Here is a 15,882-nt window from a genome sequence, read left to right as displayed (position 1 = left end):
AAAGGGTATCTGGTAGCCCTTCAAGTGTGCTCCTAGGGGACCAGGACCCTGTCAGTCACATTCAGTTACCAACACTTCAGAAGTAACCCATAATATTCCAGCAAAGGAAAAACTCCTTGCTCCACTCAGCACCTTAATCCATACAGTATTAGGGCATCAGTGAACACCACTGCAGTGTGGGCAAGTGTGAAATGAATTCCTTCCAAACCGAGTTGATCTGTGACCCAAAGCTGGCTGCGTTCCTGAAACAGGAGAATATTGTGTCTTTCAATCCAGTCTCACCTTGTTGAATGCTTTGGTCATAGGATACTGAGAAATGTTGTTGGGCTCTATGTGGACTACATTCAGTCAGAACTTGGTTTCAGTAGGTGTAACTCCATAAAGCTTCCTATTGAGTGTGCAACTGTGGATTAAAAAAGGCTCATAAAACATTAGGATAAAGCACAGAAGTCATAAAGAAACCACAGCTGTGATGATGTAAGGACAGAGGAAAGGTTTGTAGCTGAAGGCAAAGTTTTCATTAGGTTGATTCGTGTATTTGGCAGCTTTGGTCTGAAGAGTCCCAGAGAAGGGCTTGTAGCTCCTGGAAGCTTGCCTGCTTTATCCAGCTGTTAGGATTAACAGAAACAGATGTAAATATACAGTTAAGCTCCACCAGGATACTGTTTAAATTCAGAGCTGTACACCAACAGAAAGGAAACTAGATCTTGAAAGAGCCTGGCTCTGTTGAGGGATTTCTCCAAGTCCTGATCAGATATCACATTCTCCCACTGCAGACTTCTCTGTCACAGGAGATGAATGAATACAAGAGCTTAGAAAGGGCTGAAGGAGGCTTGAAGCTGTCATGTGAACTTCAGAAATGTTCTGGATGAAAGCAATCAATACCAACTAAAACCCCCCGAAACAACAACAAACAAAATAAATGAGGAGGACTTTGAGGACTTGAGCTTGGGGGACTCGAAAGTTATTTCCTATCTCCCTAATGTAGAATTGATTGGTGTTTTTTTTCAGCCTGGTTCTTGGCTGGCCACTGTCCTGGTCTCAAGAGAGAGATGATGGAGGCTTGAAAGGAGGAGAGCTTGGTAGGCAGATGTTGGGGGGTGGCTGTACTTACTGATGGGCTTCTTCTCTGGCAGATCATAGACCCTTTGGCCCGCGGCCGAGCTTTCCGAATGGCTGACGACAGTGATGGCTACAGCATCCCCCACACACCCATCACGCCAGGTGCCACGTCACTCTGCTCCTTCACCAGCTCACGCTCGGGCTTCAATCGCCTCCCGCGACGGCGGAAACGGGAATCTGTTGCCAAAATGAGCTTCCGAGCAGCTGCGGCTCTGGTGAAGGTATTGCATGTGGGAGGGCAGGGATCAGGCTGGCAGCAGGATGCGGCCCTGCCCTGGAAGAGGAGTGGGAGGGAAGGAGCTATCTTTTGTAGGAAAAAGCACTTTCTGCGAGTAGAGAGAGCGAAGGAGAGCAGTGGTGGAGGAGAAGAAACCAGGACAAGTCCTCTCTTATTTCAGCTGTTTGTCCTACCAGACAGGATGTGCAAGAAGCAAGGATGCTGGCTGGTTTGTGGTATAGGCCTTGCTTGCTGTTTATCAGCCTTGGGGCTTTGATGCCCACAGCCAGCAGCCTTAGAAGATTCCAGCAGGTCTGGTTAAGCTGGGACCTCTGGGTGGTCTGTCTGCACCGCTCATGGCAGAGTAGAAGTGCCTGAGCCTCCTGCTATGCAGGGCTCTTCTTTCTTCTCTCGTAAGGGTCATATATGAGTGACCTTTTTGCTCTGTGACTGCTGTTCAGCCATTGTACAATGTGTGGTAGAGGGGCAAGTTGCAAGCCTTCATGGGAGTTGTGGATCAAGAAGTGGGGTAGCACTAGGATTTGTCACCTGGAAGATGCTGCACATCAGTAGGGTGTTGTGCTTGATGGGTCAGTGTGACAGGGTCAGCGCTTGGGCTCCCTGTGTGCAGGCCAGGATGGCACTGCATGGGCCTGGGGCTGGGGTGTCTGGCAGTGATTTGATGCCACCCTGTCTGTCTGCAGGGTCGCTCTGTGAAGGACAGCACACTGAGGAGAGCTCAGCGGCGCAGCTTCACCCCAGCAAGTTTCATGGAGGAGGATACAGTGGACTTTCCAGATGAGCTCGACACTTCTTTCTTTGCTCGGGTGAGGGGCAGGGCAGTGGTATGGTACTGACTCCAGAGACTTTGCAAGATTGCAGCTCTGGCAGGGCTGTGTGCTGCAGTGTGGTGCTGGTGTCTCAAATGTGGTGCCTCCTCCTTCTGATGGGACTTCTGTGTCTTTGCCCAGGAAGGAGTCCTTCATGAGGAGCTCTCTACTTACCCGGATGAGGTGTTTGAGTCGCCATCAGAAGCTGCGGTCAAAGATACTGAAGTGAAACCTTTAGACCAGACAGATCTCACAGGAGGTGCCTTGGACAAAAATGAGCTTGAAAGAAGCCACTTGCTACTGTAAGTATTTTCTTGTAAGGAGCCAAAGCTTAACACGGGATGGTGGCCTGCCTATTCAGAGTGGAATCTTTGGTGCTGGGCAGCTGCTGGGGCAAGACCATTGCTCCTTCATGAGGGAAGTTGGGATCTTAGTGCCATGGGTGTTTGGAACAGAGGTCAAAGAGCAGAGCAGTGATGGGATTTCTTTAAGCCCTTCATGCTTCTCTTGATGTTTTGGATGAGAGTCCTCCTGCCCCAGCAACCCCTGAAAGGTGACTCTGAGGCCACCTCTCCAGCAGCTTCCTGATGTGATGTGCTTTTGAGGCTGTATCATGGTTTGGGGAAACAAAAGACGCTTTAAGTCAGCTGTGAGAATGCTGGAGGCCCAGCCTTCAGCTGTGGAGAATACAACAAAGGTAAGAAGGCTGTTGCCATTGCCACAGTCACCAGGAACTGTTGAGAAGAGTGGAGTGAAGCATTGCTGAGCGTCAAGCTGAGCTACATTCCTCACTTGAAACCAGAGAAAGGTGTGGCACTGATGCTGAAAGCCCTGCAAATATGTGGGTGGTACTGTACTGTATGCCTAGATTTTTTCCACCTGAGTAACTGGTACTGAGTAATTGCTCGGTGTCGTTTCCGAGTTAGCTCTGACTTAGCTGGCAGCTCACCCCAGCAGAGAGCAGTGCTGGGAGTGAACATGTAGCAGACAGGGAGGTCCTTGTTGTGGTTCTGCTGCTCGCAGCCCATCTTGCTGTGTTGGAGTTTTCCCTTCAAGTGTTTCCAAGAACTTGACTCAGTCTTAACAAAAGTGGAAGCAGCAAATGGTGGGAGCTTGTTGTCTCTCCACTGAGATGGTCTCAGTCTTTTTGGTTCCATTTGGATTTTCTCAAATCTACATTCCTTTCCCACTTAGAGAACTGCTATCAGAATTGCAGTCATTTGTCCTTTTAGGTGGCCAGGTGTTTGTTTTAGCATAGGCTTATAGTCTAGCATGAAAATACTGGGATGTCCATTACACAGAAATCACTTGAACCTCATCCTATTGCTTGTCCATACTTCAAAGCTCTCTTAACTTCACCAAGACACTCTGGTTATCTTTCAAAAAAAAAAAAATATGGTTTCTGTGACCACATTTGACAACCACTGTCTTTGTGCAGAGTTGGTCACGTAGGAAGCCACAGGAGGTTTCTGTTAACTACAGACCTGCCGAGGACACATGCCTACCAGATTTCCAGGCATTGGAAAAGGGAGAAATAACAGGCAGTTCTCAGTGCTGTGAACTTTGCTTTTAGACTGCTTGTTAAGAGTAGGGAAATTAACCCCCCCCCCCCCCAAAAAAAAAAAAACAAAAAAAACACCATGAAGATGCCCAGAGCAGGTTCTGTTCATCAGTAGCTTGTGCAGTGTTCATTCATTTCATACTCTATTTTTGTAAGAAGGCATTCCACTGGACAGGGATTTTTACTGTATTGTTGGAGCCTGGTTTTGTTTTTCTCCTGAGAAATTCATGCATCAGTGCAAATAAAGGGACGAGTGGAAGACAAGTTGTGAGAAGTAACTGCCTTGGTTTTAGTTCCTGCTCTTCTTCTCTGAATGGTTTAATGAGCATGAGGGTTTGACTTGCCAGTCTAATCACAGTAAAGTGCTTCAAGGGTTGGGATTTCCACTGTGGGGCTAAACTGCACTTCCATTTCGTAGGAGAGAATGGAGTGAGGGGAATGAAGCAGAGGAAGAAATAGATGTGTATGAGTGTTAGCTGCCCAATAAGGCAGCTGATCCTGGAGATGCTGAGAGTATAGCACATGGCTTCCATTTCTCTCCATTCATTCTGGATCAGAAAAGAATTAAAGTTAAAGTTGAGGTTGTTAGAGGTGATCACAACCACAGGATGCTGTTCTTGTTCCCTGCTGCAGTGTCAATGCTGGGAGGCTGGAGGTCGTGTCTCCCCAGAACGAGATGCTCAGTGACACCCAGCTGCAGTCTCCCCATTTTAACCCATTGCTGACAAAAAATTCTAAAGCTGTGAGAGCATCTCAGCAGCGGGGTTCAGTTTGGCAGCTGCCTTGTGCCACCTTCTGCACATAGTCCAGTGCTTTTTTGTTTTTTTGGGGGGGGGGAGGGGCTTTGTAACACTTGAAAATACAACTTGTACTTCAGAGCACCTTGTCTGCCATTAGCTGCTGCTCAGCTTTTGGATACGGCGGGACAGGCACAAGGTCTGCTGCCATTAAGACCAGAGAAGGGCTGCTCGATATTATTGTGCCATAGAGAAGCAAACCACTGTTGTTCCACTTTTTATTCCAGTCCACTGGAGCGAGGCTGGAGGAAACAGAAGGATGGGGGCCTGGCACAACCCAAAGTCCGATTGCGGCAGGAGGTGGTGAGTGTCAGCCCACAGAAGCGTGGGCAGCGCATCGCCGTGCCGGTCAGGAAGCTTTTCGCCAAGGAGAAGCGGCCGTACGGCCTGGGGATGGTGGGGAAGCTGACAAACCGTACCTACCGCAAGCGCATCGACAGCTATGTGAAGCGGCAGATTGAGGACATGGACGATCACAGGTGAGAGCTGCAGTCATAGCTGGGGTTCCAACAAAACACCGGGCGCTGGGAGCACGGCCTGCTCCTCGTGTTGGGTATCTGCATCTCTTCCCCACCGCTGCTGTCTTGTGATGAACAGGAAGGCTCAGGTATTCTTGCTTCTGATTGTTTCCATAAACTCAGTATTTCAGATGCATGACGCATTTTGGCATTAGGCTTTTGTATTCGTGGATGCTTTTCTTGGCAAAAAGTGGCTTGCCCAGTGTTTAGGGGAGTCAGTAAACAGAGGCTGTCTGCTGGCAAGATTATTGCCTCCAGTCATGTACACCCTAAGCGATCTTGGTCCTGTCACCAGAGTCTGCCAGGGTTCCTAGGGAAAGAAAGCAGCTTTTCTCCTTGCTCTGTGAGGAGATGTAACACACAGTGCTACGAGATGCAGTTTAAGTAGCTTAGTGGGTAGTAATGGTGATAGGACAGTTGGACTAGATGATCTTGTAGGTCCTTTCCAACTTGTGATTCTATGATTCTGTGCCTGGATTTCTGCCTCTAATCTTTTCCCTTTCCCTCCATCCAGGCCCTTCTTCACATACTGGGTCACCTTTGTGCATTCGCTCATCACCATCCTTGCTGTGTGCATCTATGGCATTGCCCCTGTGGGGTTCTCACAACATGAAACTGTTGATTCAGTAAGTAAATCACCCTGACTTGCCTGACTTGGGGTGTGATTGTGTCACAGCTCTCAGCACAATGGCCACTGAGGGCCCTGTTGGCTGGACACCAGGTGTCCAGGGCCTGCCTGAGTCCACGTGCTGCCTGCTTTCCCTCCTGCAGTCACATTGCTCTTGACATTGAGCTCTATCAGGTGGGCTTTTGGTACAAAGCACAGTGGGCTCCTGGCAGGTTCTGGTTGTGACAGTGCTGGGAGTCCTTTTTAGCAACTTGTTCCCCTCCTGCTGGGGACCAGAAGGATGTTCATGGTAGGGAAATATTTCAAACCTCAGTTAAGTTTTTGTAACAGCTGCAAGATTTTGCTTCTGCCAGGAGCAAAATGGACCTGTCTGACTTTGTGAGCTGATCTTGAAGCTACTTGTAGGCCTTCCCACTTGTTGTCAAAGGTCTGCCTGAGGTGCATATCTCTATAGCACCATATTCCTGCTCCAAGCAGAGGATGCCCAGGGTTACTTCTCACCTACAAGTCTGATGGCTTTCACAACACTGTCACCAGCATCTGGATCTGTGTTGCTGTGTTGCTGACAGCTGCTGCTTCTGTTGCTGCGCTGTGTGAAGCTTTATACAGGTTCTCAGCCACCCTGGGAGAATGTGAAGTAGCCAGGTGGACATTTTCAGAGGAGTCTTTAAATAAAGATGCCCAGACCTGCCCTCCTACAAAAGACCAGTTTGAGAGAGCTGTGTAGCCAGTCACCTGCTGTGGGGATTTCTGCTCCTTCTGGGAACTGTTTTCACCAGTCCCTGCCACTTGCTCATGATACTCTCACTTCCTCTCCTTGCAGGTTTTGCGAAACAGAGGGGTTTATGAAAATGTCAAATATGTTCAGCAGGAAAACTTCTGGATCGGCCCCAGTTCAGTGAGTCTTATCATCTGGGGCTGGCAGGGGACAATGTGCAGCAGCCAGATCGCCTCAGGGACCTGGGCCCTCCACTGCTTGGGGCCTGGTGCTAGCAGCTCTCATCAGCTGGGCTTCCACAGAGCTCTGCTGTCCTTGGCAGGGTGCAGCAGTGCTCCTGCCTCAACTGCCCTGCAGAATGGTTTACTGGGAGCTGGGGATGAGCCTTGGCACTCCTTCTTGCACATGGTTGTATGAAGCCAAGCGTGAGGCCAGAGAAAATGCAGAAGTTATGTGGAGCATGGCAGCTTTCGTGATGCCATTTTCCCCACGAAAGTCTGTAATGTCCCAGAGCTTCCTTCCTCACTGCAGAACAGGCCTTTCTGGGGCCATGGGCAAGCAAATTCTGGATTCTTGTTTTGAGCTCGCTTATTTGAGGCAAATACTGAGAATATGCCTGATGATGTGTTTTGAACATCATCATGCAGGACATGTCTTTGGCCATGCTTTGGGTACCCCTTGCTGTTCTTCCCAGCCTGTTCTACCCTGGGCAGTCCTTGTGTACACCTTGACTGAGGTGAGCTTCTCCATCTCTCTCCCAGGAGGCTCTGATCCACCTGGGGGCCAAGTTCTCACCATGCATGAGGCAGGACCAGCAAGTGCACAGCTTCATTAAGGCCAAGCGTGAGAAGGAGAAGCACTCAGCATGCTGTGTACGAAATGACAAGTCCGGTTGCGTGCAGACTTCGGAGGAGGAGTGCTCAGTGAGTGTGGTGTTCCCTTTCCTGCTGTTACTGCAGGCTCAGGGCCACTTCTCTTGATGCTTTCTCCTGCCCTAGGATTCACAGTGATACCTCTCCTCTCCCTTCTCTTGCAGTCCACCCTGGCTGTGTGGGTAAAGTGGCCCCACCACTCCAGCACACCAATGCTGGCAGGAAGCAAGAGGCAGTTTGGGTCTGTTTGTCATCAGGACCCCAGGTATGTCCTACCTAGCCCACCTGCCATCCTAGGGACACCTGGGTGCTGTGACAGTCAAGTCAGAGGCATGGGGTCCCAGGCCAGTTCATTGCAGAGTGTGTGCGTAGTGCTGTCCTTACCTGCCCTTGTGGTGGCAGGGGAGCTGAGGCAGCTTTTTCTGGGAGCCTCCCAGATCACAAACTTGTTTGTGTTCCCTGAAGTCTCTGTTGTTGGCTGCCCACGTGCAGAGTGGTTTGTTCTAAGCTGAGGGTTCTTTTTCTGTCCTTCTCCTCTTTACCTGCTTGCTTTGCTCCCTGCATGGGCTGCTTTCCCATGGGCTAGCAGCTACGTTCCCAGCACAACTCTCCTGCAAAACCCTTGCAGCCTCCTTTGCCCTTAACCACCACAGGCTGAGGGAGGGCTGAAACCAGCTGAAGGTCCACGTTTGGAGTTCCATTATGTTGTTGAGCAGCTTTGTGCTCTTTGTCAGCTGAAGCCGTGATCTCTGGTTGTGGGAAGCAAGCGGTAGTTTTGATCAGCACAGCCTTGGCTAACCTGAAGTAGTGTGTCACCAGCCCCTTGCCAGGGACAGAGGGGTACCTATGGGAGCCTAGCCTGGGGGCAGGGACAGTGTGGTATGCTAGGAAAAATCATTTCTCTAGGTGATCTTTGCTTCCTGTTGCTGCAGGGTGTGTGAGCAGCCAGCCTCGATGGAGCCACACGAGTGGCCAGACGACATCACCAAATGGCCGGTGAGCATCACTGGTGCACAGGGCCTGTGCTGGAAAATGGCATTTCCAACCCACTGTGCAGAGTTGCAGCACTCTTGGTGGAAAGGGGTCTTCAGAGCAGCCTCCTGAAATCCTCCAACAACAAAAATTCCCACTGCCCTAAGCCCTGCCAGGGTAATAGGATGATGGATACTTACTCCATCTAGGGGCTGTTTTAGTTGCTTGAGAGGAGGAGGGATTGGTTTGGGCTCCAGCAGCCCAGGCAGATGGGGTATCAGAAGAAACCTTTGGGAGGCTGTGTCTATGGGACTGCCTTCCTCCCAAGTGACTATTCTGACCTTACCCAGGCAGCAAGCCAAACCATGGATCTCTGACTGCTGTTGTCATTTTCCAGATCTGCACAAAAAACAGTGCTGGGAATTACACAAACCACCTTCACATGGACTGCGTGATTACAGGCAGGCCCTGCTGCATTGGGACCAAAGGAAGGTAATGAGTTTAATCTGTGTGGAGAGGGGCTGGGCATTGGGGTGAGAAATGGAGGGCTGTTTTAAGGTTGTAGGCACAGCCTTTTGTCTTCCTTGTCCTTCCTGCATGCAGCCCAGAGCAGTGCTGGGGAGGGGAGTCTGGCAGGGAGCCCTGATGTGTTTCCCAGGCAGAACAGGACTCTGGTTGAGTTTGATGTGATTCGGAGCCCTGAGGATTAAATGTATCTCTTGGGGAATTCAGTGCTTTTCCTTGGAATGACCAGCTTGTTCCTAACAGGCTACACCGACCACAGCCTGGCTTCTGTGTGCATTCCAAGAGGAAGTGATCTGATCTGGGTTTGCCAAGGAGGATGCTGTTCTTCATGCTGCTCCTCAGCTTGAGTTACTTGGTGCTTGGGCCAGGCTTCCCCTGCCAGGAAGGAAAATCAGTGCTGCTGTCCCTGAAAGTCATGGCAGGACACTTGGCTTAGCCCTACTTTCTGCTCTGTCCGTGTCTGAGGCAAAGGGCTCCCCAAGCCCAGAGTCATAAATTCCCCAAGCTCCAGTGTTTCATTTTCAGCTGTAAATAGCTCCGTTTTATTACTTCTTTTGGAACCTTTGTGGCAGAGGTGCTGTAGCATGTCGAGGGCATCAGTTCTCATAGACAAAGTTAGAGGCCAGGGAGGGCACAGGATAATCTGCCATGTCTTCCATGCGTGACTTGTTCCTTCTTTTGATTGCTGTGCCTCTTCCAGGTGTGAAATAACTTCCCGAGAGTATTGTGAATTTATGCGGGGCTATTTCCATGAGGAGGCAACACTTTGCTCTCAGGTAGGTGCAGAGTAGTGGTTTGTAAGGCCATCCTTCTCACTTCTGTTCACCTATCTGCAGCAGTGTGAGTGGGAATGTTGAGTCCCAGAGGAAGTTGCTGATCCAGGATGTAGTGACAAAACTGCATCTGCCCTAGGGAGACCAGTTTAGAACTTGGGGCTGACAGACACAAAAGTCCAGCATGGGACAACTGGGGAAGCAGCAGGTGTCTGCAACCTTCTTGCTCCATGGGTGAGCAAATGTTGTACATGTGTTGGGGTGATGAATAAGGGCATAATGCTGCCGTAAGTAATGGGTGGGGAACACGTGAAATGATGCTGCAGGCAAGGGCTGGATAGCAGATAAGTGAATGGAGAAACCCTTTTTCCAAGCTAGCTGCAGCCTCTGCTCTGTCTGTGATAACTGGCTGTGCCCAGTGGTGTTGGCTGGCCCATCCCACAGCCCCCATTTTGCTGCCCTAGGTTCACTGCATGGATGACGTCTGTGGACTCCTCCCTTTCCTAAATCCAGAAGTCCCTGACCAGTTCTACCGTCTCTGGCTCTCACTTTTCCTCCACGCTGGGTAAGCGTAGGTGCAAAGCTTCCAGTGTCTGGGAGGGAACTGTGGGGTTGTATGAGGGTGGTTCTAGTAGTTTCTGTCCTCAGGACACCACTGTGGGGATGAACTGTTGTCCCTGCTGAGGCTTACCAGGCTGAATTTGCTGGGAGGGATATTAGAGGCATGGACTGCACCAGGTGCTTTCAACAAGACTCAAAGAAGACAGCAGAGACGATAGACAAGCACACTGTGGGGAATTTGGTGGATGCTGCTTCAGCTCCTGTACTCTGAACTTGGCAGGATCCTGCACTGTCTGGTTTCAGTCTGTTTCCAAATGACGATCCTGCGGGACCTAGAGAAGCTGGCAGGATGGCATCGCATCTCTATCATCTACCTGCTCAGTGGCATCACTGGGAACCTTGCCAGTGCAATATTTCTACCCTACAGAGCAGAGGTGGGTCTTCTACACACTAAGGTCCTGGCAGCTTCAATACAAGCTCCTACATGCTGTGCCTCTCTGGCAGAAAAATCAGAGCTGCACTTATCTTTGTATTGTGCAGATTTGTAGTTAGCAGTCAACACCACACCATCATCTAGCTGCTGAGCAGTAACATCCCCCAGAGCACTCTAGTTGGCTTTCCAGGTGACTGACCCATTCTGGCTGCAGCCCAAGGGCTGCCTCACAACATGAGATGGAGGAGATTCCAGCCACATGCAGGCTGGGAATTCAGGTCTGTAGCTGGTGTCAGTCCCTTCACATGCAGACAGGCAGGCAGAAGGTGAGAGCAAAGCTCGCCGTTCCCACAGACTGTCCCTGCCCACATTGCACAGCTGGAGAAGCCCAATGTGCCTGCCCAGCTTCACCTTAGAAGACTGCATGGTAGGACCTAGAGGACCTCCTTCCAGATCCTTCAGTAAGGAGAAGTGTGTGGTGGGTGAAAGGACCAAGGAGATTGCCTCTAAGGACCTCTGCCCCGTAATAGTTCAAACCAGATTCGTCCTCTTTAAAAAAGAACATCTGTTCTGGTGAGCTACACTGGTCCTTATGTCAGACCAGGCCTTCAATCTCATTATCAGGATGAAGTCTCAGGCTGCAGCATCTCTTTCTCAAATAACACTGAATAGGGAGTTGAAATAACTGTAACAGCTGGTTGCAGAAGCCAGGCAGATGGGGTGTGCCTGATGTTACCTGTAATGTTCTTCTTCTGCAGGTTGGCCCTGCAGGATCCCAGTTTGGGATTCTGGCTTGTCTCTTTGTGGAGCTCTTCCAGAGTTGGCAAATCCTGGCACGGCCGTGGAGGGCTTTCTTCAAGCTGCTGGCTGTGGTGCTCTTTCTTTTTGCCTTTGGCCTCCTGCCTTGGATCGATAATTTTGCTCACATTTCAGGATTCATCAGTGGTTTCTTCCTCTCCTTTGCCTTCCTGCCCTACATTAGCTTTGGGAAGTTCGATTTGTATAGGAAGCGATGCCAAATTATTGTTTTCCAGCTCATCTTCATTGCACTCTTCTCAGGACTTGTGATCCTATTCTATTTCTACCCCATCAAGTGCGAGTGGTGTGAGTTCCTTACCTGTATACCATTCACGGACAAATTCTGCGAGAAATACGACCTGGATGCACAGCTTCACTGAAAGGCAAAGACTGGCTTCTCGAGCAGGCACTGGAGATGGACTGTCTTTGCATTTGCTGTGCTAGTTCCACGTGGACAAAGCTTCTAATCCAATGACACTTCTAACCAGGGCTGTGGTTAATTTAAACCATCTCTAGCACTCAGCAGGCGTGGTTTGCCTTATCTCAGAAGACTCTGAACAGAATGTTGGTGCCTTGTTCAATTGTATTGAACCTCTTCTGCTGCCATTATTTTTATTATACTAGTTTCAATACTACATTTTTAACTAGAGTTATTTACTACTGCTAAGGTGGTGATTAAATGGAAAGGTAGCGTTTTAGCTACTGCTAATTGTTTTGCATAGTCTGTGGCTACGTTTCTTACTTTATGTCACCCATGCTGTTCCATGCACCGATAGAATCGGTATTCTAGCACCCAAAGTAGCCCGACACACATTTACAGCTGGAAATAAGAGCTTTCAAAGCCTCAGAAAAATGAGAGTCACTTTAATTACAAAAAGCACATTCTGCATACAGCTCAGAGGCAGACGTTTTGAACAGCAAGAACTGCAAAAACATGTAAGAGCATCTGTTCAACTGGAGTTTGCTTCTCTGTGAAATCTTTCAACCTCTTCCTCTTGGAGAGCACTGAATCCCTTATCTGATCCTGGCAGGAATGGATTCTCTGTTCTACCTGTTTAAAAAAAAAATAAATATTTGGGAATAGCAGTGTTAACTGCATACTAGGCTCTCCTACCACTGCAGTACAGGGGATCATCCAGGGCCCCATGGGGTAAAGCAGAGCTCTGCTGTCACAGCACACATCATATTGCACTAGATGCTGCAAATATGATAGCACTGAAAGAGAATGAAAGCCTCTGTGGTCACAGAGTGACAGTTTCTAACCCAGCTAGCTGGAGCCATGGAACAGAACATCTGGAAAGCATGCAGTTATCGCTGCTCTCAGCAACTGATTGTGATGAGGGAGACAGTTTTAAACCTATTGAGGTTGGCAGTCTTGGCCACACTGTGTGTTTGTGCTAGAATTGTGATGTCTATGTGGACTGCACACAGGTAAATATATATGCTACTAATGCTTCCTGTGTTACAAGTTTTCTTCAGTGCATCAGCTGCACAAAATTACCATGACCAAAAGTCATCTAGTGATATATTATCCCACCTTCTGGGAACAGCAAATCAGCTGAACTCACTGCTGTAAATCAGAAAAAAAGAAAAACTAAACAAAAGTTACAGGGTACAGAAGCAGAGGTGCCTTTGGTAACTCCTTACAGCTTGCAGTAACAGAGAGAGATGGCTCAGAATACACCCAGTGAGGAACAGCAGCCTTTGCTGGCTGCATTTGCTTGCATGCGGCGATGAGACACTTCAGGTGCTCTGAATGGTACAGGAGTGTGAAGAGCAGAGAGGGAGAACAGTCACTTGGGTACAGTGAGAAAGAGACATACAGGAGGATCAAATGAATTGCATGATGGCAATCAATCAGTGCTAGCACAGAGACCTTGTCTTCCTGGGCACTGGACTTCCAGAGTTCCATGAAGCCTAAAACCAAGGTCCAAGAAGCAATCAAATGGGCAGAGAGAAGAACACTGCGTTTAATGAATCTCAGAGCATTGCGGGAACAAATTCAGAGCCTAAAATGCACAGTAGGGGTAGGGATGCATCAATGCTAGCACCGAGGTATTGCTGCTGCACCCAGTGTGGTTTGAACCACAATTCCCTGCCCAGAGAGGAAGACACAACACGACCAGGAGGAGGACATGAGGAAGAGCCAGGCTGGAGCCCAGCAGAGACACAGAAATGCTCACAGAGCTGCTCTGCACTATAAGCCTGAGCGCTGTGGCCCTGGGAAGGCTGAAGAATGAGTATTCGTAACGGCTACTCAGGACTTACCTGACAGGTCACTTTCGGAGTTTCTTGATGAAGCTGACCTCATCCCGGTTCCTGATGCCATACCTGAACAGAGTTATGCTGTTACAGCCTGTTCTCCTCTAACCACAAACTGCAATCCTACAGCTCCCGTTCCCAGGGCTGGATGGACTCCTAATGTGCTCCACTGCCAAACAGGTGGGACTTCTCACACGTGCAGGCAGAACACGGTCTGCTACTCTGCCTTTGTAAGCACACCATCTATCACCCGCAGCAGAGAGGCTGTGAATGCCTCATCCCTGGAGGTGTTCAAGGCCAGGTAGGATGGGGCAGCCTGGTCTAATATTAAATGTGGAGGTTGGTGGCTCTGCCTGTGGCAGGGGGTTGGAGATTCGTGATCCTTGAGGTCCCTTCCAACCCGGGCCATTCTGTGATTCGGCAGCGCTGCCTCACTATGGGTTCTCCCTCCTGTATCCCTTCAGATGAGCTCCTCTTGCAGCTCTGCACAACGGCTGCTGCCATGCATTGATGCCTCCTGCCTTCAGTACAGACACACAAAGCAGCCTCAGTCCCACCAAGTGCTCTCGGCTCCCCTCTCAGGGAGGCGGCCTGCCGTACTTCACGTGCTCAGTGCAGAGCCCACCGCGCGCTCAGCTCCGACCCGCCAACCCTCAGCACCGCCCCGAGCTGCAGCTATCGGGCACGGCACGGAGAACCGCCCAGCGGCCGTTTACTCACTCTCTCAGCTTCTTTCTGTCATCCGCCAGCTTCTCCCCGTTGTAAGTCAGGTGGTACGTCCTCCAGATGTACTTCCTGCGGGAGAACGGGGGTGGGAGCGGGGCTGCAGGGCGGGGCTGTGCAGTGCCGGGGCTGCAGAGCCGGGCCGGGCTGAGCCGTGCAGTGCCGGGGCTGCAGAGCCGGGCCGGGCTGAGCCGTGCAGTGCCGGGGCTGCAGAGCCGGGCCGGGCTGAGCCGTGCAGTGCCGGGGCTGCAGAGCCGGGCCGGGCTGAGCCGTGCAGTGCCGGGGCTGCAGAGCCGGGCCGAGCCGCTCACCAGCTGAGATGCTGCACACCGCCACGCCGCGCCTGCCGGAGCTGCACGTGCCGCCGCAGCGCCTTCTTCAGATCCAGCACCGTCGCGTTCTGTACCACCACCACAGCTGCGGGGAGAAACCCGCTCAGCGGCCCCACAGCTCCCGCCCCGCCCCGCCCCGCTCCCCGCCCCGCTCACGCATGCTCTCGCCGTCCGCCTTGCACACTCGCACCGTCATGGCCTGCCCGTACTCCAGCGCCACTTGAGAGCCGATCTCCTCCGGCGTCACCTGCGGGCGGCACCGCGGGGCTGAGCTGCGCCGAGCCGCCCCCCACCCGCAACCCCGCCCCCATCCTCACCTGCGGCGGGAGGTCGCAGAGCAGCGGGTCCTGCACGAGCCGCGCCAGCGCCGCCTGGAACAGCTCGAGCACATCGGCGTGAGCCAGCTCCTCCTCCGCCTCCGCCATCCCGCCGGAAGAGGCGGATCCGACGATGTTGCTTTTCTGCCCGGCGTGCGGTAACGTGCTGGTGGCCGAGGAAGGGCCGCGCTGCCACCGCTTCGCCTGCACCACCTGTCCGTACGTGCGGAACGTCACGAGGAAGGTGCGCGGCCGCGGCGGGCGGGGTTGGGGGGTGTCTGAGGGGATGGGAGCTGATCGCTGTGCCCGCAGGTGAGCAGCAGGAAATACCCGCGGCTGAAGGAGGTGGACGACGTGCTGGGCGGGGCGGCGGCGTGGGAGAATGTGGATTCCACCGCAGGTACGGGCGGGAAGGGGTTGAGTGGATGGGGTGAAGTGTGAGTGTGTGTGTGTGTGTGTGGGGGGGGGGGGGGGGGGTTCGGTGCGGATCTCAGCTCACCGCCTCTCCCCGCAGAGCCGTGCCCCAAGTGCGAGCATCCCCGCGCCTACTTCATGCAGATCCAGACGCGCTCGGCCGACGAACCCATGACCACGTTCTATAAGTGCTGCAACGCGCAGTGCGGGCACCGCTGGCGCGACTGAATCCCCCCTCCTCCGAACCCCCACAAATCGCTGCCCCCCCCCCCGGCTGTCAATAAACGCAGCGCTGGAGCTGAGGCTGCACTGTGAGGCGCGGTGGTTCCGTGGATCTGTGCGTAACCTTTGTTCTCACCTCAGACGTGTGCAAAAGTATCAAAAAGAAAGGATAAAAAACTTCCTTAATCACAGAATGGCCAGAGCTGGAAGGGACCTCGAGGATGATGAGTCTCCAACCCCCTGCCACATGCAGGGCCACCAACCTCCATTCAATACCAGCCCAGGCT

General features: G+C 51.6%; 3 protein-coding genes across 10 annotated transcripts in view; 2 read left to right on the top strand and 1 right to left on the bottom strand.

Moving 5' to 3' along the window:
• The window catches only part of RHBDF1 (rhomboid 5 homolog 1), a 32,552-nt gene extending 20,506 nt beyond the window's left edge, over positions 1-12,046 (top strand). For all 6 annotated transcript variants that reach the window (XM_085237839.1, XM_019620696.3, XM_010719401.4 and 3 more), the window contains 14 exons: positions 1,137-1,343; positions 2,044-2,166; positions 2,311-2,471; positions 4,755-5,006; positions 5,560-5,671; positions 6,497-6,571; positions 7,153-7,314; positions 7,428-7,528; positions 8,196-8,259; positions 8,633-8,727; positions 9,461-9,536; positions 9,998-10,098; positions 10,375-10,528; positions 11,286-12,046. In XM_085237839.1, coding sequence (XP_085093965.1) covers positions 1,137-1,343; positions 2,044-2,166; positions 2,311-2,471; positions 4,755-5,006; positions 5,560-5,671; positions 6,497-6,571; positions 7,153-7,314; positions 7,428-7,528; positions 8,196-8,259; positions 8,633-8,727; positions 9,461-9,536; positions 9,998-10,098; positions 10,375-10,528; positions 11,286-11,705 — 2,103 coding nt within the window. In that variant the 3' untranslated portion in view covers positions 11,706-12,046. The remainder of the gene's footprint in view (positions 1-1,136; positions 1,344-2,043; positions 2,167-2,310; positions 2,472-4,754; positions 5,007-5,559; positions 5,672-6,496; positions 6,572-7,152; positions 7,315-7,427; positions 7,529-8,195; positions 8,260-8,632; positions 8,728-9,460; positions 9,537-9,997; positions 10,099-10,374; positions 10,529-11,285) is intronic.
• Positions 12,047-12,168: 122 nt separating this feature from the next.
• SNRNP25 (small nuclear ribonucleoprotein U11/U12 subunit 25) lies at positions 12,169-15,097 on the bottom strand. 3 transcript variants are annotated; one of them, XM_085237840.1, is made up of 6 exons: positions 14,960-15,097; positions 14,799-14,889; positions 14,622-14,727; positions 14,308-14,382; positions 13,594-13,656; positions 12,169-12,376 (listed from the first exon to the last, which is right to left on the bottom strand). In XM_085237840.1, the coding sequence occupies exons 1-5, from the start codon at positions 15,065-15,067 to the stop codon at positions 13,602-13,604; spliced, it is 435 nt and encodes a 144-aa protein (XP_085093966.1). In that variant the 5' UTR covers positions 15,068-15,097; the 3' UTR covers positions 12,169-12,376; positions 13,594-13,601. The 3 variants fall into 3 exon arrangements, with proteins under 3 accessions (XP_085093966.1, XP_085093968.1, XP_085093967.1); XM_085237842.1 differs by having other exon boundaries at positions 14,805-14,889; XM_085237841.1 differs by lacking the exon at positions 12,169-12,376 and adding an exon at positions 13,200-13,242.
• On the top strand, positions 15,073-15,688 carry POLR3K (RNA polymerase III subunit K). The gene is made up of 3 exons (XM_085237843.1): positions 15,073-15,203; positions 15,272-15,359; positions 15,474-15,688. Exons 1-3 carry the CDS (start codon positions 15,093-15,095, stop codon positions 15,599-15,601), a joined length of 327 nt encoding a protein of 108 aa, XP_085093969.1. The 5' UTR covers positions 15,073-15,092; the 3' UTR covers positions 15,602-15,688.
• Positions 15,689-15,882: the final 194 nt, after the last annotated feature.

Source organism: Meleagris gallopavo, chromosome 16 (assembly GCF_905368555.1).
Source record: "Meleagris gallopavo chromosome 16, MGAL_WU_HG_1.1, whole genome shotgun sequence".
Taxonomy (NCBI): domain Eukaryota; kingdom Metazoa; phylum Chordata; class Aves; order Galliformes; family Phasianidae; genus Meleagris; species Meleagris gallopavo.
Note: the sequence above shows the minus strand (reverse complement) of the source record. Positions and strands in the feature narration are given on the sequence as shown.

Bases quoted from the DNA above. Each gene is read 5' to 3' on its own strand.
- POLR3K (XM_085237843.1), top strand. From the start codon at position 15,093: ATGTTGCTTTTCTGCCCGGCGTGCGGTAACGTGCTGGTGGCCGAGGAA. The intron at 15,204-15,271 runs GTGCGCGGCCGC...CTGTGCCCGCAG, and splicing joins TGCGGAACGTCACGAGGAAG to GTGAGCAGCAGGAAATACCC. The intron at 15,360-15,473 runs GTACGGGCGGGA...CTCTCCCCGCAG, and splicing joins GAATGTGGATTCCACCGCAG to AGCCGTGCCCCAAGTGCGAG.
- SNRNP25 (XM_085237840.1), bottom strand. From the start codon at position 15,067: ATGGCGGAGGCGGAGGAGGAGCTGGCTCACGCCGATGTGCTCGAGCTG. The intron at 14,728-14,798 runs GTGAGCGGGGCG...TTCTCCCCGCAG, and splicing joins GGCGGACGGCGAGAGCATGC to CTGTGGTGGTGGTACAGAAC. The intron at 14,383-14,621 runs GTGAGCGGCTCG...GTTCTCCCGCAG, and splicing joins GGTGTGCAGCATCTCAGCTG to GAAGTACATCTGGAGGACGT.